This window comes from Trachurus japonicus, chromosome 20, assembly GCF_045865225.1.
Source record: "Trachurus japonicus isolate A0001 chromosome 20, Traja_1.0".
Taxonomy (NCBI): Eukaryota; Metazoa; Chordata; class Actinopteri; order Carangiformes; family Carangidae; genus Trachurus; species Trachurus japonicus.
This window is the reverse complement of record NC_140926.1, coordinates 11,538,597-11,562,984: the sequence shown is the minus strand read 5'-3', so window position 1 is coordinate 11,562,984 and position 24,388 is coordinate 11,538,597. Positions and strand designations below refer to the sequence as shown.

The 24,388-nt window shown below is 41.5% G+C and overlaps 1 protein-coding gene across 1 annotated transcript; it reads right to left on the bottom strand.

Annotated features, from left to right (window-relative positions):
• Positions 1–388: 388 nt before the first annotated feature.
• pkd1l1 (polycystin 1 like 1, transient receptor potential channel interacting) lies at positions 389–23,857 on the bottom strand. Its single transcript, XM_085764001.1, has 54 exons — positions 23,661–23,857; positions 22,800–22,931; positions 22,438–22,610; positions 21,377–21,538; positions 20,913–21,256; positions 19,929–20,015; positions 18,080–19,331; positions 17,450–17,618; positions 16,192–16,431; positions 15,769–15,901; positions 15,481–15,684; positions 15,204–15,385; positions 14,877–15,083; positions 14,463–14,626; positions 14,095–14,349; positions 13,722–13,928; positions 13,095–13,166; positions 12,616–12,795; positions 12,434–12,511; positions 12,134–12,276; positions 11,822–11,942; positions 11,538–11,664; positions 11,050–11,242; positions 10,903–10,959; positions 10,418–10,798; positions 9,969–10,304; positions 9,728–9,879; positions 9,524–9,624; positions 8,789–8,987; positions 8,531–8,614; positions 8,132–8,339; positions 7,895–8,001; positions 7,571–7,670; positions 7,354–7,482; positions 7,086–7,259; positions 6,831–6,987; positions 6,413–6,489; positions 5,895–6,316; positions 5,712–5,796; positions 5,462–5,614; positions 5,261–5,379; positions 5,047–5,157; positions 4,859–4,970; positions 4,630–4,698; positions 4,352–4,470; positions 4,021–4,255; positions 3,800–3,904; positions 2,572–2,706; positions 2,236–2,370; positions 1,776–1,997; positions 1,524–1,685; positions 1,222–1,377; positions 1,016–1,104; positions 389–911 (listed from the first exon to the last, which is right to left on the bottom strand). Exons 1-54 carry the CDS (start codon positions 23,855–23,857, stop codon positions 524–526), a joined length of 10,101 nt encoding a protein of 3,366 aa, XP_085620127.1. The 3' UTR covers positions 389–523.
• Positions 23,858–24,388: the final 531 nt, after the last annotated feature.

Sequence of the window (24,388 nt, the reverse complement as noted above, 5' to 3'; positions counted from 1 at the left end):
CAAATAAGTTTGACCGGCTCAGAGAGTGCTCTTGCAACATCCCAGAGGAGGTATTCTTGAAATAGCTACTCTCTGATTTGCAATGCAAAATAATGATGCACCACCATGAGTGAATAAGAAAAAATGCCTTTGGCTTTTTTTAGTTTTATGTTGCAATTATTTATTCATTTAGGCTATTATAGTCTGCATGCTTTAAACATGATCTTATTCATAACTTTATAGGCTACTCACTTTATAACTTTCTACTTCATTCAAAACAAATCACTTGATGAATCATTTTTTACATACAACATGGAGACAAACACAAAAGCTTATATTTATTTTCTAAACCATGATAAATTGTGCCCATTAATCAGTTACAAAGCTGAATTGTTTTTGTACCAAAACATCTCAAATCTTAAATCTTTTTTTAGTTCATTCTGCATAGTTTGGAGATTCAGGGAGTAAAATCTGAGAGATAATGAAATAGGAAAGTAAGTTGCTGGGCACATACAAAACTTTAATGTTCACATAAGAGGAGATCTTACAGTGCAGACTTGCTGGCAGTGTCCCAGCATGAACTGTCACTCCCACATTGATGTTCCTGTTTGTCTGACTCTACACTTACAGGTTCCTCATGTACCAGGACTTCCACCAACACCTCTGTATGAATGGCCTGAGCTTTACTTAACCAACAACTGTGATTTGTTTCAGTCAGCTGGTCATTTTGCTTCTCCAGATCGTCCTCTGTCCAAATCCTGATGAGAGATGCTGTCTCTTGGAGATATGAGCAGTTTTGTCCCTTAGCATTTGTATATCCTTCCACTGTGCTTCTGTTTTGCTGCAGATCGTCAGATGCCAAAACAAGATCTGAGGAGTGAGTGACTTTCTGTCGGACTCTCTGGTGCAGAGTCTCCTGTTCAGTCTTGGACCTGTTAACGTAAGAAATGAATTATTATCATTTTTGCAAAGCACAATATTTCAGTTTAGCAATGGTCTGCAGCTAAAATAACAGATATTTGATAAATGTTATGACCTCAGATGAGACTCAGGTAGCACTTCTCCACCGACATCTGTGTGATCATTCACCGTAACCTCTTCTGACATTTGTGTTCTTACGACATCCTGCAACAGAATCAAAAAGTGTCAAGACAACAGCAGACATTATGGTATTTCACGTTTGTTTGAGAGCTCACACACACACACACAATACTTTGATATATACAGGCTGGTTCACCTCACCTGTGTGTCCATGTCAGAGGGCTCCTGTATGGGTGAGGTGGTGGGTCTCTCCTCCTCCATATACTGATGGGCTTTTGGGGGCAGGCGGTCAGAGAGGGAGCTGAGTCTGAACAACAGCTCATCTACCAAACTCTCAAACTCTTCAAGGTAGTAAGTCTGAAAAACAAAAAAGTCCACAATGATATAGACAATGTAAATTCAAAATCTCACACACATGAGATGTATTAGAGACTTTTCTTAATTAACAAACATTAAGTGATACAACAGTAAACTGTTTAAGGCCTCTGCAGCTGTTTTCTCACTCTGCTCTCCACAGGGTTTTTCATCCATTTTGGCTCACGTGGCCCAGTCAACTCAGACATCCTCCGTCTGATGTAGCTGAACAGCTCCGCAACGGTGAAGACGTCCCTCCTGCTCTGGGATCTTCTGGCACTTCTGACCAATGAAGAAACCACACCCAATGTCTAAAAGAAAGACAGGTGTCTGTTTGAACACAACAGTGATCTGGACTGCTCTTTGTGTGTGCAGACGAAGAATAGAAAACCCTTGTGTACCGCTGCTGTCCACGTCACAGTGGAGGACAGGTAGACGGCTCCCCAATAAACACAGTCACGGCCAGAGAGGTGGAGGATGAGGCTCCTGGCAGGTCTGAGGCCCCAGTAGTCACCGAGGAGAGTCTGAAGGGAGCGGGACATGGAGCTGAAGGCCCGAGAGGTTTGTGCAAACAGAAGATTCCCAGCACAGGACAGCGCCACCAGCAGGATCAAACCTGAAATCTAAGACGGAAGAACATCCTAAATTTTCAGCCCCGAAAAATCTGCACATATGTCAAACTGCACATGACGTCCTAAAGGATGAATCTCATATTGTAACATAAAGAAGCTGAACATATGAAAAGTGTAGCATTATTGATAATGCAATAACTGTGACTTGTTTGTAGAGTAATGTTATTATTAGAGGTGGTGCTTGGGATTAACATCTTTTATTACTTGTGTTGCTGCTGTTTGTGTTTACCGTTGGCCAGAGCAGGCTGGAGAGAGTGCGGGTCAAGAGTGCAGCAGAGGAAGCCACGGTCCTGTTCACCCTCAACACAATCACAAACTTCATGGTGAGTAGGAAGAGTGTGACACCGCGCAGGGTTCGAATATCCTGAGACACAAAAACATTGTTGTCTTTCATTTTCAACCTCAAAGTCGGGTTTTCCTTTTTTATTAGATTTAGGAATATGAACAATAATATAGAATGATAATATTATTATGCTCATAGTTATATTTATTAAAGTGGGGCAGTTTTCAGCGGAGGATACTGTGATAAATTCATGAAGGACATGCAGTGAACAATTTCTCTTACTTGTTCCCAGGTTGCTAAGATGCTGATATCAACGTGTCCTCTCTGTCTCTGCAGCACCTCAACAACATCCATGATGACAATGGAGTAATAGATGTAATACACATGGTAGACTAGGATCACGGTCAGCAGAGTGACCTGCAAAAGAAGGAAACAAAGAAAAAATAAAGTGCATTTAATTCTACAGTATTCACAGTATTAAACCCTGCTGTGTGCTGTGACCTTCACAGCCTTTTTCTCTGTGGTTTATTTTATGTTGGTTTAAGAGCTGCATGCAGGTTACTTTACCCTTTCAGCCAGGTCACTGTGATCCTGTTTACACTGGTGTGTGCACATGTCTATGCATGTGTATCAGCTTTATCTGGGTAAGGCTTAAAGGGATACTTCACCCAAAATTGATAATTCACCAATTTTCTCATCACCATCATGCCAAGGAAGGGTTGTGAGAACTTTTGTAGTTATCAAAACGCTTTTGGAGTTCCAGGGGGGGTCCGGCTGGCAACAGGTTTTCATATAATGGCAGCGGATAGTGCTCACTTTTGAATCGTCCAAAACACACACTATGAAACATCCAAATACCTCCATACTGCTTGACCTTACTGACCCAAGTGTCCTGAAACCGCCACATGAAAAAGTTGTTAGAAAATGTTTTATTTGATCTCTTTTTTAATCTGTGGAATCTCTGTTTTTAGCCTTGTTGTAGCAGTAGCTCCGAGTGGCTGCGCGAGATTTACTGCGAGATGTTCTTCCGTGTTTACATCACACATCCAATGGTTTACAACGACGAACGAACATCTCGCAGCAAATCTCGCGTATGCGCACAAACATCAACACAGCCACTGGGAGCTACTGCTACAACAAGGATAAAAACAGAGATCAAATAAATTTTTTCAGCAAAAATCTTTCATGTTGCGGCTTCAGGACACTTAGGTCAGTATGGACAAGCAGTATGGAGGTATTTGGATGTTTCATAGTGTGTGTTTTAGACGATTCAAAAGTGAGCTCTATCCGCCGCCATTATATGAAAATCTGTTGCCAGCCGGACCCCCCCTGGAACTTCAAAAGCATTTTGATGACTCCAAAAGTTCTCCAAACCCTTCCTTGGCATGACGGTGAGTAGACAATTGGTGAATTATCGATTTCGGGTCAAGTATCCCTTTAATGTTTTTCATGATTTTGTTGGAGTCATTTCTTTTTCTCATATCCCTGTGTGTATATATGGCAGTCTTACTTCTAGCCAGTTGCATGGTGTCTTCCAGTATCCCATCAGTCCTTCCTGCCTTATGGTGCACACCTGATAGCAGAGGTGCAACAGAGACAAGAGGAGGAAGAGGAGCTGAGAGGGAGGAGAAGAAAACACAAAGAACATTCAGGCTTTTGACAAAAAGGCAAATAGCCTATTAGAGTTAGAATATGATGTAGTTACAGATAAAAAGTGATGGAGCATTTTACCTGGCACACCATGACAACATAGTCCCATGCAGAGGGAGTGTGATGCAGCCTGACTGACTGCACTTTGCAGGAAGGCAACAAGACACTGGTGGGGCTCTGCTCAGCCAGCAGGGTCACACCCGTGAACAAGTTGGGTGCAGGGCTGAACAAGGTAAACTGGACCTTCAGGGCCACCGTCCGTCTGTCCAAAAAGCCACGTGAATGCAGGAGATTCAGTTTGGATGCAGCATCAGACCTGATGATGATGATGGTTGATATAAATAAAAAAATATTCTTGAGCTCTTTCAAATACCGATTGTCTCCACTGTGTAAGTTTCTGTGTGACTCTCACTTTGTGTGACCTAAGCCGACTGTAGTACTTGAGGGTGTTGCTGTGGAAACCATGCCAGAGGAGAGTGGGTAAGCAGATATTCCTCTCTCTGACAGGAATAAGCGAAGTCCCTCTGGTACCTGAGGAGCCACAGAGAGAACAAAGTAAATCTAAATCTTGTCTTTTTCTTTTCATAACAGATTGATCCTTGTGACACAGAGGTTTCATAAGTGAAAACCGCAACTAAGTACGTATAAATAGTGGAATAATACAAGTACATGTTTCCTTTTGTCGCTTACCTGGTCCCAGAATGAGCTGTCTGCCTCCTTCTTCCACAGGATTGCTTCTCCAATCAAGATGTGTGGCTGCTGAACAACATTTATAAAAATGTGTTTGGTAATATGGAATAAAACCTTTCCTCAACAATATTTTTCACATTTTCACAGCATAGAAATCCTTGACAGGGTGAGACGACAACTGTTTCACCAGCTTCAGATGACATTTCATGGGTTTTTAATCATTGCTTACTGCAGATTTGGCTGAAGCATTCATGTAGAGCAAATTTAACAGACTGGTCTGTGTCCACTTCCACCAGTCCTCATGTCTTTGTATGGACATAAAATCACCAGCACCATTCCTGCTGAAAAATAAAACATGATTTGGAGTACATAAGGTGTTTTAACGAGAGAGAGAGAGAGAATATATGCATGTGTTACCTTATATATTGTTTCCTGACAGTTTTATTGAGGTGGTAGTGATCACTGACTGAGCTGCTATATGTTACACACAGCATCAGGATCACCATGGAGACACAGACAGACAAATCCCTGGATAAGGAGGAGAGAGGAGATAATTCCTAATACAGTATAGTTTTAAATCATATACAGTACAATCTGCTGCACACACACACACAAAGACACACAAACACACCTGAGAGTGTCAATGATAAGAGTCTCTTTTCTTTGCCTCCCACGAGTTTTCCTCAGCTCAGCCGGAGTAGGCGGGCGCACAAGACGTAGGTAGCGGGCTCGCCGACGAGCAGCAAGGAGCTGTCAATCAGAGATAATTGTCTTCATGCTTCAACTGAGAAGAATAAAACGGATTAAAAAACAATCAGATTGTGGCGATCACCTTTTCAAAGTATGAGCATCTTTCCTGAGGGAGAGCAGACGGTCTGCACCGCTCCTCTGGTTCATTAACCTCTAACTCTTCTATTCCAGAGAAAGAGTGAAAGTTTGGTGTTTTCCTGTACCAACAGGAGACGGCTACTGCCACAGTAAGTATCTGTAAAAGAAAAAGAACCATGTTTGCGATCTATTTTGTTGATCATTTCAAGTTGCACATTTTGTATATGTTTGAAAACAGGTAGTTATTCATTTACCAAGACAGGCTGGATGAAGAAGATGCAAGACGTCAGGGAGAAGAAGAGTGAGTGAATCCAAAGCAGAACTTTACTGCTGCTGAATCTGACACAAAGACATAGTGACACAATCAATAATAAATAATTGACTAATACCCAGCTCTTTATATACTTCATAATGCAATCACACATCTACTACATTACCTCATTCCCAGCACTGCAGACAGCACCAGGCCTGAGAGGGACAGGAGCAGACAAAGAGTCCAGGCCACATAGTGACACCACTGGGCTGTTGGTCCCACTTTTCTCCCTTTCGTTCTCTTCGGCCGGTGAGCATCTTCCTCTTCCTCCTTCTGTATGGCTTCATCTTCATCCCACATACAGGACAAGTGATCTTTCTGGGTTTCGTGAAACTTGCTGCTTTCACTTATAAGATCAAATGTTTTTCTCTGATCTGCCTTTTTCTCCTCTGAAATTAGCAACAAATCCTGAAACACTGGCTCCACACTGCTCTCATCTGGTGGATCATCCTGTCTTCTCATGATCACATTTGGTTGGGTTACAGGTTCTTCTTTTGTGTCTTTATTTTCCAGAATCATAGAAGACACAGAGAGTAGGTCTGTGCCCTAAAACACAAAAGGAAGGATCAGACAGGGATGAAAAATGCTTTGAGATATAGACAGAGAGAAATCGGAGGGAAAAGATTGATGCTTTAACCAAACCTGGTATTTCTGCCTCCAGGCGTCCTGTATCCACTCCTTAAGACTGCTCCAAGAAAGATGGAGGACGCTGTCAGCACCTGTGAGGAGACAGTCATCACTAAAATTAGGAAGAAAGAGGAAGAGAGGTGTGGAGGTAGGAAAAAATGTGAAGACGAGTAAAGGAGAACCACATGGCTACATAGTAATTTACACTCACAGAGCACTTTCTTGGGAACATCTGTACACCTGCTTATGTATATTATTGTTATACATTATTTGGCAGATGTCTAATGCATTAAATCATGTAGACACAGGTCAGAAATGTCTAATTGGGTGTGCACGACTGTAGAAAATACAGGAGAGAGTTGACATTTTAAGAAAGAGGAGGAATTCCATCCCTCACTTTCAAAATGCTGTTTGTACTTCTCAGCTTTTCTACCTTTTCCATGTTGAGCTCCCGTCTGCATCAGCTTGATCTTATGCAGTCGAAACAGGAGCGATATCATTGTTGCTCCGGGCAACACCGCCACCGCGCTTAATAAACCCGTTGTCACAGAAACAGCTGATACATCGAGAATACCCAACTCGAACGGCAACTGTAAACAAGGGATTAGAAACACATCTGTAGGGATAATGTGTTCTGAAACCTTCACACAGCGAATTAAAAAAAAAACTGGAGGTCTCATAAACAAACCTCATCATCCATCTGTGAAATGATGAGTGTGTTGACACATGCGTATCCCGACAGCAGCAGCAGACACACACTTAGTCTTTGAGTTTTTGTGAACAGGTTAGGGCAGGGGCAGCTGTACACAGACATCCAGATGTGGAGGTCGGTGAAATAGCTGGATAGCTTCAAACTCAACATCTGTGAATATGCAGGTGGAGATACAGCGTCACATGAGAGAATAAAAACTGTTTATTCAGTGTCTTCACTTCAGATGTTTATGAGAGTGCTGCACCTTTGCGAATCCTAATCCATGGGTACAGACGTGCAGCATTCTCTCCACCTGGCCGTCACCCCTGGTTACAGCCAACCAGCACTGACCAATGAGGAGCCAAGCGCGTCCTTTCACAAGCCCTCTGCTCACCTGATTAAAAAGGAGACACATAAACCGTCTTGATAGTCCCGGAGAGTCCACACAGCACGTTAGCAAACACAAAACACATGGTCCTTACTTCAGACACCTCCACTTGTTTGAGGTACCAGGTCGGAGTTGGTCCTGAGCTGTCGTGCCAGATGTGGACCCCCCACACACGGCCCAAGCTGTTGGCTGTGCTGTGATGTCAGGGACAAAGATTATACTGAGGCAGAAGTAGATTAGAATAATCAAAAGCTACATATATATAATATATAGGCTATATATTATGAGGTATAAAGTAGTAAAATGTGGATCATGCGGTATTTGTAAAACTAATGATCTAAATCTAAAAAAAATGTCAAATGAAGGTGACATTTGCCAAAGTGCTTTACATTGAGACATAAAAATAGGAGGATTTTACCTGATTATAAAGGAGTCTTGGGAGTTCCTCCTGAACAGAGTGCACCCTGGGACTTGTAGTTCCCTTGTATGTGAGAACCCATCTTCACCATACAGCACTATGTAAACCTGATAAAGATAAAGATACAGATACAGACTGAACACTTTAATTACACTGTTTTGCCATTCATTAGAGTCATGAGATCAGGAGCAGGAGAGGATGAATGGCTGCTTTAAAGGGAGTAAATGGCAGCTTTACCTTTGCACTCATATTGGCTGCAGAACAGAGACCTGTGTGGATGGTTACAGCATAAAGACATGAGTCAAATGGAGAGTTGTCAGAAAGAAAGTGGACTCTTCTGTTCTTCTGGAACACGGTATCGGCTCTCTTGCACACCACCAACCCGGGGATGTAGAGGCAGACACACAGCACCAGTACAGCCAGCACAGTCAGATCACAGGACACACTGAAGTGATCAAAGATAAGAGAGGATTTACAAGATGTAAAAAAAAAAAAAATCCTCAAAACTTCAGACCAAAATGAGCAGAATGAGAAATGTCGAAGTTCAAATGTCTGTAAAATAACGACAATGACAGAAAGCTGTTGCTGAATCTTGTTAAATACGTCATTGGAGCCTCAGGAGGAGGCTGAGATCACCTTAGGAACGGGTCCAGATCAGCAGTGTCATGGCTGCTGTGGATCTGGTGCTGCACCACAGTCAGCGGCCTCAGCTGGTGACAACTGAGACAAAGAGCACACAGCAGCATAAAAGAAGTGATTCATTAATGTCATTCATCACAGTGTCCGCTTCTTTCTTCCATGTCAGTGTCGGGGGGTTTGTTCATCTCTTGAAGGTCACGGGTTCAAAAGTTCAAAATGTCCACTGCACTGATGTCACTTGATCCATGTCCTTACCTGCAGTTGACAGAAGGGCTTGCGTCTGTCTGCCGTGTCCTGCAGCCCTGACGTGTCCAGGCCCCCTGGTGGTCGTCCCAGGATAAACACAGGCTGCTGGCGGCGGTGAGACTGTAGCCGATCTGTTCACTCTGATGCTTGTGTCTCGGTGCTTTCCCAAAATCAGCATTCAGCAGCGCCAGGTGAGCAACGCCTGCAGCTGGAAACATCAGGACTCTGGTGAGTGAGTTTAATCCTAGGTTTCAGTGAATTATTAAGTTTTACATGGTGATACATTTTTATAATCTATTAACTTTTCATTGATTCAGTGCTTCTGAATGATGATTATTAACTCAACAGTTTTATGGCCATTATACTGTCTCATTTATGTTTTTAATATATTTGAATTTTGTATATTTGTATAAAGGCTCATCTAGAGTCAGGATTGCAAACCAGCTTAGACTATGAATACTAATCAGTGATGTATTAAAAATAACATTAAATAAATAAAGGAAATGCATTTGCTGATTTTTTAATGAGCATATATTTGACTTTTTAGACATTTTACACTTGGCTCCATCCTTGTTAAATTATACATTCTGTATAAAACTGGTTTATGAGATAAAAGGCACACTTGTGCTTTAATTTGATGTTCACTTTATAAATGACCAATAATTTAACAAAAGGAAATTTCAGAGAAAGGAAAGAGCTAGTGCTAAAAAATCAACAGATAGAACCAAAAGGATTTTTTTTTACCATTGAGATAGGATGGAGGCAGAGTGATGTGTATGGTGTTGGTCTCCCAGTGGTGAACCCTGTGGAGATGGTGCATGCTGGGAGTCGGCCTCTCGAACATCCTGTCACAACAGAGACTCTTGGTTTGGTTTTGTGTCACAATCTTCCTCCTACTATTAGATGATAACAGCTGTGAAACAACAACTCAAGATACTATACATCTACCTAAAGAGCAGCATGATGGGAAAGAGCTTGTTGGGCGATGGGATGAACGCCACAGTCAGCTGGACTGAATGCTGCAAGTGGTCCTGGGTAATGTTGAAGCTGTGGTAGTTGGCCTGGGTGCGGAGGAGGACGTATTCACGTACAGAGCTCTCCTACGGGGAAGACATTTACACATTATAGGAGTTAGTCGTTGCAGCTTTTATGGTGTTTACTTAAAAAAACAACAGAGGTATTAACATACTTTTTTTGGCGGATGCTGCAGCACAACGCTGATTGGTGGAACAAGGGAACGAACAAGGATCTTTCTCCTGGTGCTGCAGTTGTACAGACTCAGGTCGATCACCGGTCCACTGAGCCGGGGATCGGCAAGTTCAGTCACCACGCTAAGCACACATGGTGGGAGCCGCCTGCTCTCAGTGTGATGAGCAAACAGAAGCTGGATCAGAGAGGTGGACATGTAGAAGGTGGTCGAGCCGCTGCTGATGACGGTCGAGGTTTGGTTTTGGTATGAGGCCGACAAGACGATGGTATCCGTCCTGACTCCGTGCTCCTGCACTTTATGGAGCAAAATATACTTCTGAAAAAAAAAAAACGAGAATGGATATCAGAAGAATAAAATGGAGGCGGAGATAAAAACCTGTGTGGAGGGACACATTCTCACAAATATAAACGTTGAATGTTTTCTCTCACCAGCATCAGGTCGGACGCAGTCTGCAAAATATCAACAACAAGCTGTTCCTTCTGCTTTGTTGCAGTTGATCCTCCCTCTCTGATGTGATCAGTGGCAGATGAAGCTGACATGCAGCCATCAGGAGAAAAAACAGTGTTTCTTATGTTTTCACCTGTGGGAGAGTCTGATTCAAACACTTGTGTGATATTATCCACGTTGGGCATTTCAGGTTTGAAGTTACAATCAGTCACAACAGCCTGTAGTAGGGATGAAAGCAGGACAACCAGGCTGTTGAGAGTCTTCTGGTCCAGATGATAATGCACTGGGGCACTGGATGCGAAAAACAGGTCTGAAACAGCCTGGATGTGAGCTGTCACTTGTGTGGCCTTCACTATTGTTACCTAAAAAAGCATAGGGAATAAGAATAGAATAGATAAAAAAAAAGAGTGCAAGTTATGTCTCTTTGTCCGTGTGTGTCCATGAAAGGAAACAAGCTTCCACTAACCTGATTTGTAACTTGTAAAAGGTCTTTGAGAATGGAGATGTTGTCCACCATTGATGCCTGTGGATGAAATGACATGTTAGTAAAATATTCCAAATAAGCTGGAATTTTACTGTCATCATAGAGTCGTGTGATTGTGTATGTTTGTACCCGTTCACTGCTCTTGAGCTCACACATTGTGCAGATGAGCACATTACGTAGGTGTATCTGTGCCTGTGTGTTGGCCTTGGTGTCCAGGCTGAGTCTGTTCAGAGTGCTGGAGAGGAGGCTGATGTAGTTACCAATCTCTCTGCTGTTCCCAAGCCGCATCAGAGCCGACAGGTTCCTCAAGCCTGAGCCTGAACTGGAGACGGAGTTATTAACACCACACCAGAATATGCACACAGAGTATCACAGTTTTCAGATCTGCAGTGCCTAGATGAAGGGATAAGTCCACGTCACCCATCACTCATAAATCCCTAATCAAGAACAGATTGTTAAAAAGTTGTTAAAACTGGATAAATATAATCGAAATCTTTTCTGACTAAATTTATCACTACAATCTAGTATGGTTTGTCTGTATCTTTAATAAAGCCCAGGAACATAAACATGACCATAATGTTGATGTAAGGTGACAATAAGGCAGAGATGATTCTTACAGCTGCAGATCCGGATCATTATTGGATGCCATGTCTCTGAGGAAGCTTGGTCGGACTTGGACGGTAACAGGACAGGGTTTAGTGGCTGTCCCATATGTGCTGCTTCTGATTTCAGTATAAATAGTTACTATGAAAACAACAAGAAATAATTTCCCTTAAATATCTGTCATAAAATGCCACAATAATGTATTTTTGTGCATTTTAATTGTATATTGTGTGTGTGTGTGTGTGTGTGTGTGTGTGTGTGTGTGTGTGTGTGTGTGTGTGTGTATGTGTGAGTGTACCTTTATAATCGTCACTAGGGTCACCAGAAGGAAGGCTGAAGTAATACTGGAAATCCCTCCCCTTGTACAGCAGCCTGGGGGGTCGGCTTCCTGCACTGAAGCTGTGCTCATACAGTAAATCCTTCAGCACAAACCAGTGATTAGGTTGAACATGGAAGAGGTAAATAAAAGTATTTTTTCAAGAAACACCCACAACTCTTTCTCCATTGAGGCAGAGTCAAAAATTTGCATTTGTTTTAATGGACAGGATTTTGGATGCTTGTGCATTTTCATCTTTGTTTAGGGGCATGTGTGGGTGCGTGACGTGCGAACCTCTTTCCCTGAGCTGCAGAAGATGCTGAAGTGTGTGTGTAACTCCAACCCTCTGACCGGCTGCACTTGGCACTTCATTCCCTCTGGTGCTGGCTTGGTTTTAAAGAATAGCTGAGTCCGGCCAAGAAAACTATGATGAGATTCTGAGGACAGGTAACAATCGGATTAGGTTCAAGATCTCCTTCCTCTTAATAATTATTAGGAGAATAAGTGATACAAATGACCGATTACCACATCATTAATTACTGCTTTTATAATTTTTCAAGTTATTACTGTTGCTGTTATTGGTGAGAAACGTACTGGCAGTGACATCCAACATGTATCTGCTCCCTGGCTTCAGGCTGAAAGGTCTGAATCTGAGAAGAGGGGAGGAAATTCCTAGAAAGATGGAAAGAGAGAGAAACATGACCCTAACCCTAAAGTCTGACATTTAGAGTGGTGGAGGGAATAAATGTGTGTAGCTGAGTTTCCGCATACTCTACCAGTGTAAGTGTAGGACTCAAAAAGGCCTCTGTCTACTCGGTCACGAGGCAAATCGAGCAAAGTTGGCTCCTGGATCACCACAGACGGTCTGGGAGCCACCAGATTACTCCCCTCATCTTCATGTACAGCCGGATCAAACACTGAGTCATCTGCTGAACTGAAAGTCTCACTGTCCACATCTAGGAACAAGATAAGATAAGACAGACATACAGTTGGGGATTGTGCAGTGTTATAATAGCAAAGTGTATAGTAGCCTACTACAGTAAACTGTACAAAAGAAATGCAAATCACTGAAATTAAATAAAAGAAGATAAGTTATATATTAGAGCATTATAGTTTGTCTGTAGGCCTATTAATATCAAAATATGTTGTTATGCCTATCAGCGTAAAAGGAATATTACACAGTTGGTTTGTATGAATTATTGTCAGTCATCAGCACTTAATTAACAATATCAATTAGTGAGCAAACATTCAATACCTGTGGGTCTTCCTGCTGAAACCCCTGGGTCTCCCTCCTCTGCACTTGGGAAGGGAACATCATAATCTGTATCTGCAGCAACATGCACAACGGTTAGGACACTGAAAATGCACTGACGGTGCATATGGAAATATAAGAAGCAACCAACTGTGTTATACTGTATATATATATAACTTATAACTATTTATGGCACATTTACATGGACAGCACAGATTGCTCTTACAAATAGGCTATGCTCTATATGCTAACTGCACCAAACAGAAAAATTAGCAGCTACTTAGCGCAAGGAAGAACTAGCAGCTTCAGAGCCACATAGGCTACAAGTTGGTGGAGACCAAAAGCAAAGCTAAAAGAGTGAACAGTTAATGATGATATCAAGAGGATATTTAACCAATAACACATTGAATCTATCACTGCGTATTGTGATAACAGTTTGTTTCTGCTGCCCCCAAGTGGCGGAACTATGAATTGCTGCAGGTTTAAGGCCTGAGGGGACCACACAGATGTTTGAAACACTTGTCCCTGATTAAACATCATGTAACTAGCCAAGTAAGTATCTGAAAACAAGACCTTTAATTTATTTCTATCTCTGTGAAAGTTATTTCTCCAGCTCAAGTCTTTTCTCACCTAGTCGTCCTCCCTCGTCACCACTCTCCAGGACGGCGAAAGAAAAATCCCACTCGGCTGAATGAAATGGAAATTCACTGATAACATCGCTGTGGTCAAAGTGCTCTGAATAAAGGGCTCCACTGTTGTCTCTGGTGAGTGGTGGCTCTTCAGTGTGATGCTCCGGAGGGTCAAACTTTCCCAGGGAAAGATAAGAGCGCTCCTCTCCTATATATTAATAAAGACAAGCTGTTAAATAATTCATAGACTCCATTACTGTATATGGCTTTGCGCAGTATTACTTCTTGTTAATATCCTTATTGGTGCCCAAATCATGATACTTGGGGGATTTTTTTTTTTTTACATTATTATTATGGTGAATTTAATGACACACCGTCTGTATTTGACAAATATCTGCCTCTCATCGATGATGTCCTACTGTCAGTGAGGTCCAGATGTAGTTTTCTGGCTCTAGTTTCAGAAGCAGTCTCAGGCAGGACAACACGGGCCAGGGCAGGGACAGTAGTGTAGTATGAGGTATCTGTGTCAGATGGATGCAGGCTGGGAGTCTCAAGGGTCTGAGAGAAACTGGCAGGACTCTCAATAATTGCAGAAGGAGAACCTAGATCCACTGTGGAACAAAAAGGGACTGGAAAAGAACAGAAAAGAAGTATTTCTTTGTGGAAATGTACTATTTCTAATTACCTTTTAAATTCAACTAGACTGAACCCAGTCCTATTCTGAGTCAACTTTTTATTTTACCTTCTGTTACAGGCCTGGTGGAGGCATTGACCCTGTACAGACTCCAGGTGTATTGGATGTGTTCTGGGGAAACGTTACAGTCTTCACACAAGGTACTGATGGAGAACACCTGATCCCAGCTCACCTGGTCTCCTTGGCAATGATGGCAATAAACTAACAGCTTCCTGTATTAGAAACAATTTTAAAATAAGATTTGTGCAGCAAGATTCAAGAGATAATTTCAATCAATTCAGTATAATTAAAAGGATTTTTTTTATCCTCAACTGTAAATTTATAATTGCATGTTGTCATTATGGCCAGCCATATAAAAAGAGACACTTGATTATGAAGGACATATGTTTGCCAGTCTGAGCAGTAGTTAGGGAATGCATATCCATGAACACACTTGAGATAGAGTGAATTTTGGACTCTCACCCAAGCAGGTTTGATTGGACTGTGAGGAAGGTCTCTGACGACGCTGAGCGCTCTCCACTGTGTATGGTGAGTGTGAAGTGGAACTGGTCAAAGTTGCCTTTTAAGAAACTAACAGGAAATGTGAACACAGGTGAAGAAGTGGGAACGTATTGGGTGAAACAGGAGGCGGTGACGATGGAGCTGAGTGGTTTACATGCCCAGCTGTAGCTATCAAAAGGAAAAATAAGAGAATATGTCAAATTCTAGCCAAACCTGTGTCAGATCTTTTCAGGAATGAACAAAGTTGTGGGCCAGAAATCTAGAAATTTGATTGACCAGAGTTTCTACCTGAGTGGGTTCATGGGAGAGTCAGGGTCATGAGATCTCTGCCCGTCCAGCGTTACTATGGTGGTGTTCCTTGTGTTAATGAAGATGTTGGTGCCACCCTGGATCGAGGCCACAGGAGGGCTCGGCATCACCTGAACTCTTACAGTGTAATTACTGTACACCACACTACCCACAACCTGGACCTGCAGAGCAATTACAGTTACGGGGTCAAAACACAGTTGATCTAGGCTATGAAGAGTAATGTGTTGCTCTATCTCTGGACAGTACAGCTACTTACCCTGGCTATGGCAGTGTAGGTGTCATATTGCAGGAGGTGGCTCTGCAGTGTGAGACTCTGTCTGTGTGTGTCTATCTGAGGCAAAAGGAGGGTCCGGCCTGCAGAGTCCATCAGACTCCAGGTGTATTGAACGCCTCCTGATACGTCACAGTCCATTTCAGTCTCATAGGTCACCCCCAGATGTATGACCTCATGTCTCTGCACCTAGAAGGAGGAGGAGAATTTTCTTTTCAGCTTTACTTTACTTCACTATTGAAGATTGAAATAACAGTTTTCTTGGCAATGTACCTGTAGTTTTAGAGGACCCATGTTTTTGACTGGTGGAGGCTGACAAGGCTGGTCCACAACAAAGATGTGACTGCTCAGAGAGGCAGAACTAACCAGGTTAGACACTGTCACTTCGGCTCTGAACTCTCCCATCCTGCAGAAAGAAACGCATAAAATTACACATTACACATTACGGAAGATTTCATTGAAAGAACAGTTAACAAGTTCACTAAGACATACTGTAGCCTTAGTAAATGATGGATTTAGAAGTTCTTTATTTATGTTAATTTAATAAGGATTAACAAGAGAGGGCATGCAATATCATGACATAGAAATATGGACAGTAACCTAAGTTTCTGCTTTTATGGAAGTAAAAAATTCAATAACAACTAGAACATTATTCAAATAAAAATTTACAAAGTAATCATTAAAACCATGGCTCACCTGTGGAAGACATGGTGTTCTGTGCTCTGTCCCACTCTGGATGATCCATCTCCAAAGCTCCAGAGGAAGGTGAGGTTGGTCCCAGCATTGAACCGGCAACTTAATGTCGCTGTCTGATTCTGCAGGACTGAGGCCTGGTGGACCAGCCTGTTGAGCTTCACTGCTCTCTGGACCACCAGGGGGAACGCCTCAGAGGTGACGGATGTGTGAGAACCAGACAAGACCACAGCTACATCAAACCTGCATTGGGGAAAAACTGAAGGTATGAACATATATGCACAAGCTCTTAAACTGATCACCAGAAGACTCTACACAGTCCTGATAATTATATTTCTGTCAGTAATAGATGAAATTATGCCACTTAGCAACATATTATGGCCTCTAAAATAGATTTAATGTTATTTTACTATCTAATGCTATTCAGGGTCAGAAACTCCTTCGTTAGCCTCCCCGGAGTCCCCGCCCCTCTCTGGAGCCGACCAATCAGAGCCCAGGACCGAGCTTTGATTAGTAGCCTACCTGGCGCCACCTGCGTGTTCCGCCCACATCCTGCTTTCTGACGTGGGTTAAACAAACAAACGTTTAGCGTTAGTTTAAAAATAATAATAATAATAATATAATGGCGTCGTTCCTGTTTTGTCAGTCGGAGCTTCAACGAGAAGATGCAAACAGGATTCACGTTCATTAGGTGGACTCGAGCAGGAAGACAGACAGTGGCCTACCCGCAGGGAGGCAGTCTGAAGGGGGGAAATGCTAATGAAGTCGCTAATGATTTGGACTACTTTTATGAAAAACCCCTTTGTTTTTTTTCCTCTGGTGGGCACTTATGGACTAGTGGACAAACAATGGAGGAATGGACAATTGGACCTCGCAGACAGCTTCAAAGGTACGGTAACCACGGTTAATGCTGTTCATTTGACTTAATGATATGGATGCATCATGAATAATTTATGTAAGCTAATGAGGTAGCTTGGCCTATAGCATGTCAGCATTGAAGGACATAAATTTTAGGCCTGTGTTTATGAGCCTGGTCCTCCACTAGTTCAATAAGTCTAGGAGGCAGCTTTGGACGCCCAGTGATACATTGAAGCTGATGAGCTGCTGCCACAAAACTAAACACCAATCTTTGTAGCTACTGGTTTTTCAAGGCTTGGTAAAAAAAAATAAAAAAAATAATAATAATTAAAAAAAAGAAGTAAAAAAAACAACAAGCAAAAAATGTGGATGGATATTTGTGTATTTCATATGTGTCCAGTACCTGCCAGGTTTGTGGTATCTTTTGGTGACGGTGCTTGTCTTGGTTCTTCTTACTGATGTGGAGTCTCCAAAGTGCCAGATGAACTCTACAGGGTCTGGCACATCAGCCACAGCCTGGAAAGTTATGTCTGTATTTGTGGGGTAGGCTTGTTTTTCTGAATAGATCCGTACTGGTAGGCACAAAACAGATTACCACATGGTCAATGCATTATGTATATGCCCCACAAATATAAAAAAATGTTGCAGAAAACAAATACTTTTTTGAAAACAATGCCTTGAGAGAAGGAAATGATATATAATATGAAAAGGCATAATGAGAATTTATCAACTTTATTTTTTTTTTTAAATGTAGCCTACAACTTGACAATGATTGATTGAAAATGCAAAAACTAAAGGGAGCCTATATAATCTTCCCTCTCTATTAAACTAAAGCTGCTTGTAACAAAACATTTGCTGCTATATGGACCTTGGGAAAATCCCACCTATTCTGGTTAAAGATTCACAGAATATATTTTTCTTATCATTCATAGTAAGTAAAAGCCACAGTATTTTTTTCTTTTTTTTAAATCCTTTATCAATGTTCAGATGTTTTGCACTGCTCAGTGGTTGTCGGTTAAAAGTACTTCCTTACCAGCGTTACCCAGGCTGTGAACTCGACTGTGACTGGTGGGTGGTTGCCAGTTTGGATTAGCTTCAGCTTGTGGTGACGCCTTCCTGTTCCCCTCAACACACACCCTGATACTTTTGTTCTGAGAAGACACTCGATTCTCAGCTCGAAGCTCAACCGCAACCGTCCCGACGTGGTTGAAAAGCAAAACCACCGTTGCTTCTTCTCCTGTAGCGTAGCTGCTGTTTCTGTACAGCAGTGTTGCGTTCACCAGCAGAGAGACAGTCATATCAGTCCCCGCTGCCACGCTAAATATAACTGACTGTTTGTGATTTGTTTTGATCACACTGGGGACGTTCAGCGTCAGCTTTCCAACCAGATCTTGAACCAGCATTTGTGTTTGAAACGAGTCCAAGCTGACTGGGTTAAAGGCCTTCACTGTGACGTTATAACATCCTGCTATTCGAAGATACACATTGATGTTCCACTCCTCTGTTGTCCTGTTCATCACAACAGCATTGTCCAAGCTGAAAGTCCAAGTTATTTGTGACCCCAAGCGGCTCCCACGACTAACAACCTCCAGGCTAAAATTTGTGTACGTTGAAACTACTGACATCCATCTCCCAGAAGGCCTCAGGGCTCGGATATGTTCGTACACCATGAGGGTTTGAGGCAGGATAGTGGAGAGCAGCGCTGATGAGGGATCAGAAGCAGAGGCAACAGATGCTGAGAGGTGAAACTGTCCCACCGTGGGAAGGTGGCAGCAAAGATGGAGGTGCAGAAAGCAGCTGGACCGGTTGGTGGTGTGGAGAAGGTGGATGAAGTCATGGGGATGAGTTTTGGTGCCACAGTGACAACAGATATTACTGTGCTGTTGATTGAGGCTGTTGCCATCGTTACTGCAGTTACAGTCATGGTCATTACCATTTTCCCAGTCAGTAATTTTCCTTGTAGGACTCCTACGTTTATTCATGTGAGTAATGTCGGCACTGATGATGTCAGTTTCATTATTCCTATTCGTTATTATGTCGCCGCTGTGTTTGTTGTTGTCGGTGTTGCGCCCACAGCAGGTGTTGGTGTCAGTTCCTTTGCTGCTGATGTCAGACAGGTTCTCACCGTTGTGGTCGTGCTCTGGAGTTAGTGTGAGGTTGAGAACAAGTAGGTCCTTCATGGTGGTGAACAGCTCCACATCCACAGAAATGCACTCTCCAGCTCTCAGCTCTGGGTTCTTCGAAACCCAAACTTTAAGATCAGAAACAGCAGGACGCACAACGACCTGCGAGAACACACAGACACATTGTGCTGCAAGTGAATGATATGAGAAAAAGCACACACTAAGGACTACCCTTGATTTTTTTTTTGTATACATTGTTGAGTGCTTGTTTAGCCAAATCCTGATATAAATTATTCCTCTGTGAATTAAAATACTATTTGAAAAAGCCAACAATAAACTACATTTTTCTACTGGATTACATGACCAATGAACATGGACACTGCTACTTTATTTTAATACAGTTCCTCATACACCATTCTGCAGCTGTAATAACTTTCTTAAAAACCAAATATGTATAAGTCCACTGCTGAAAACAGTCTGTCCGAATACTATTTACTGCAGTTTGAATAATGTTTTCTAAAAATTACATTCCTCAACCATTTTTGTAAATTATTTATTCTTTTCAAAAATCTATGTTTTTGTTTTGTTTAGTTTTTCCTGTCCTGTCCTAGTAACAAGTCAGTATGAGAGAATAAGTAGACAGTTCTGGTGTTTGGTCCTTTTTGTGGGAATTGTATTTATAAAATGGTTAGTAGTCATTTGTCATAATTAATGCCACATCAGAATAACATCGTCACTTCAGGACAGCAGAGTACTTACAACACGTATTGTCTGCTGTCTCCATCCTTTGGCACCAGAGGCATTCACTGACACAGTGTGAACTCCCTCTGATTCAAAGGTCCAGTTCTGGAGGAATTTAGAATTGGAAAAAGAAAAATACTTTTGTTAAATAAAATTCACCCTTTGTATTTTATGCAACACAAACCTATTCTTCAGAATGTGTATTGAGGTTTATGCTTCTTTCTCATTCAGGAAGTGGCTACTAACTAATTCTGTAAATAGAAACCAGTTGGTTTTCGATTCAAAGTGTTGACCCTTGACCTCTTTGAATTCTGAAACATTAGTGACATGATTTAACTTGTGTAAAAGTTACATTTGTTGAATTTTGAACAACATGTTCTCCTCCTCCACATTATTTAAAAGTTCTGGTTGTTTTCTCAGTTTTTAGCAAAAATCTCTCAGATCGAATACATTTATTTTTGCAGTGACATTTGTCATCCTGATCATTTTAAAAGATGCAAAAATACATTGCAGTAGAAATTATATATTGTCAATTTCACATGTGTTAGAATTTATCATAAATCTTGAATGCCATTTTTGCCACATTATATATTTGTTGTCATCCATCCTTTATAAATGTGTTGTGTAGCATCTCCATATTTGAAGATGAGACAGGACTTTTGAGAAGCAGATGTTGGAACTATGACAGAAACACAGTTTTCATGTTGTAATGATATTCATTCTTATATATCAATTAGGCCAGACAGTAGACATGAGGAATGTGATCAAATGTAATAAAACCACTGGAAGCATATTGTTGTAATTTAAGGTCCTCAATACAGCTAAGATAATGCTTTTTCTTGTTGTTGATTTATGATAAATAGGAACAGTTTAAAAAGCCCTTCAAATCCCTTCTTACTTAATTTAAAATTTTAAAAGTGGATTCAACCTTCATAGCTACTGCAAACATTTGGTTTTAAGATGCATTATGAGCTATAATAATATTTTCTCAGTCCTTCTTACCAAAGTGCTGTTTGAACTGTCAGACGGAGGGAGGCAAACCGTCTTCACAGCTTTTCTCTCTCTCTCCACCTCTTTGTTTTCCGCTCTCTTTTCATGCCCAAACGCCCAGCAGAGCCTCGCTGCCCTCAGACTCTGAGCCGTGTACGCCTGCAGTGTGACAGGGTCGCCCAGGTACGCTGCCTGCGTGGCCTCACTGAGTGATTCTGTCTGTTGCAGATGTGCGCAGGAGGGGACGCCCAAGGGCCCGTGGAGCACAGAGATCAGCAAACCATCTGGAGTGAGCTGCAAGACGGAGAGGTGGAGGGTGGAGGACAGCGTGGACAGGAGGTTGGAGACACTAACATCTAAACACAAAATAACAAGATAAGAGAGAAAATAGAGAGAAACAGTTTTACAGTGTTATATATTTACTATTAATTCATTAATCACTCGGTATTAATTAGAGTTTTATGTAGTTGTCTCACTTATTTCATATTTTCCCGGAGTTTCCAAAATCCAATCAGATGACATGGCAAAAGAGCCATCATCCAACAAATTGACATGTTGTGAACTTTGACCTCTAGGGGTCGTGTCCAGGAACTCCACAGTGACATAAAAGAGGTCCTGTCCTCCCAAACTCTCAATCCCTGAAAATCACAGGGGAAAAAACAGATTTGAAATACAAAAAAACAAAACACTGATATTTTATGCTTTGTACTCTTTTTTTTTTTTTTGTTTGTAAATATATTTATCAAACAGTCAGAGATTTCTTTCTGAGTTTAGACATATCCCACCAGATAAAGATTAATTAACAAGAACTCTGTCCAACAAGACACATAAAATATTTACTCAAGATTGATAATTTTAAGATCAAATCTTGATTTAGTTATTTTATATTATATGATTTTTTTTAATTATAAATAGTAACAATTCATTCAGAAAAATATATTGTGATCCTTTTTTTTTTTTTTTTTACCACATCACACATCTGCAGTTGTCATGTTATTATAATGAATACAGATGTTGCCTGCTTCTGTCCACACATGTGATTCATTCATACAGTGATTCATTTTTTATGAGGCAGCTTGAACTGTTCTTTGCTGAATGAATGACTGAACCTTTACAAGTTAAAATAAATAAATAAATAAATAAATAAATAAACACAGTTTGAGCAGCCCTGCATATGGACAAACCCTCTCCATGTAATCATTTTAAATCTAATTATTTATCATTAAAAAATATATAATAATATATTAAGTAATATAATTGAAGATATGTAAGATTACTTTTTCCCAAACCCAAGTGCTTTATTTGAAATTATAGTAAATGTATAACAAATAAATAATTTAATTTTAGTATCTCAAAAAAATATGTTTTCACTCAAAAGTAAAGAATTAAGTAATTAAAAAATTAGGAAAAAGTTATTTGCGGAGTCAAAAAGTATTATTAACAGTATTATAACACAGAACTCAACCTGAGGATTCCCAGGAGCCTGTGTGTGTGTGTGTGTGTATGTGTGTGTGTGTAAGACTCAGAGGCAGCTGACCTGTTGGCTGGTCGGGGCGTCCAGCCAGCTTTCCAGAAACCTCCACAACAAAACTCTCCCCAGCCTGCACTGTGTCCACAGAGGAGGACAGGCTAATGCTGTGCACAAATGGTCCATCAGTTCTGTAGAGCGCCACAATCCCCCGCTCGCCTCCAACAGGCAAATCCAGCACACTGGAAAAGAAAATATTCATGGTTAAAGAAGCATCCCAGAAAGTTTCAGGGGATGTGAACCGACCATTAGGGCAAATTTTACATGATTTACTGAATTACGTTTGTGTGTTCAGTCACAATATGGACGAGGACACGAAACAGAGCAGTCATGGTTGGATGCTGACAGGAAAAGGCTGCAGTCTTTCTCACCTTCTCTCACTCTCCCCTCTGACATCTGACCCTCCGCTGGAAGATGCATCGAAACACTCACTGACGACCAAACCCTGTAGCTGGCTGTTGCCACAGTAACAGCTCTCCGAGGTCAGGGCTGCAACCTGGTACCTTTTAACAACAAATAGTGAAGATGATCTAAAACACACATAAACCCAACACCACACCCATATAAACCAGTGTGTTTTGTTGATCATCATGTGACATAAAACAGCTGGAAATCCCAGATGTGTTGCATTAAAATGTGTTGTAAATCTTGGCTGCAGTATTAGGCTACATCTTATTGCAAAAAATAAAATAAAATAGAACATCTCAGTTGCACAAAAGCAACTGAGCCCAGAGGTCAAGTGTCATTGTTTAGGACTTGTTTTGTTATTGGAAAAAAAAGCAGCTGTAGTTTATGAATTTCCTCATGGAAAGATCAAAATAAAAGAACATGAAGCCAATGTCAAGTATGTTATGGGAGAAGCTTGTCTGGGGTTTCGCTTAATTTTCTGCTACAGAAATAGTGTTTGAGGGATTTATAAGAATGTTTATTCTAATTTTACTTGTGTTTTATTTATGAGAGCTCAATATGGTGAGCATTAAGCTACAATAAACATCTAGCCTGTAGCTGAAGTCAGTTTTTACATAGTTTTTAATAGGTTAGTCTAACACTAGATTATCTGCCTCTCCGTGGAGAAACGATCAGCTCCCAGGAGGAATTGATTTTTATTTATTTATGTTTAATTGCAAAAAGCGGATTTTCAAAGTCATGTCACACCAGACATAGCACTACTACCCCACCTGGCTGTTTATGAAATGCTGCTCTTACCCCGGTTCACCCCACCCCGAACTCACCCCTCATCCAGACAGCGCACAGAGCAGGTTACCGGGTCAAGGTCATGGGCGCCCCTGGGTGTACAAAGCCCGAGGAAAGAGGAGTCGCTGCCGCTGACGCAGCCCATGAACCACGGTGGAGTCTCCCTGCCAGCCACGGACAGGCTGGGGAAAAACGGATGCAGTGAAATGAGGATGTAAACAAAAACCCCGAACATGTCCGATCCCGTGAAAGTCTGCGCAAAGGCCGCAGCAGAGGCAGAGGCTGATGGGGCAGGGGAACAGCTGGACGGACCAGTGGGTCTAGCTACTCTGGACGAGGACATACAGACAAGTTATAGACGGAGACGAGGGGAGGAGAGAGAGACGCAGGTGCAGAGACAAACATGAGCTCTGCATACAAGGTGTGTGGGAGGAGAGAGAGTGAATGACTGTGTGTAAATGAAGAGGAAGGAGGAGGCTGGTTTCATTGAACAGGGATCAAACGGAAAATCACAGGTCTGTTATTAAGAGCAGTTAAATTGACTCTATATAAATGCATTAGAAATCTTGATTGGCCTAATTTTACTATTTTTCCGTATGACTGTATGAGGCGAAACGGATCACTTGGACTCTGCTTTTCCTGCTTATGGCGTCTGGATTTTAAGTGATTTAAAGAAACTCGTGTGTTCTCATTAAATGTGATTTTACTTATTGGAAGTTAACCTCAAATTTTAAATGCAGTGTGTTGATGATGTTATAAAATCCCA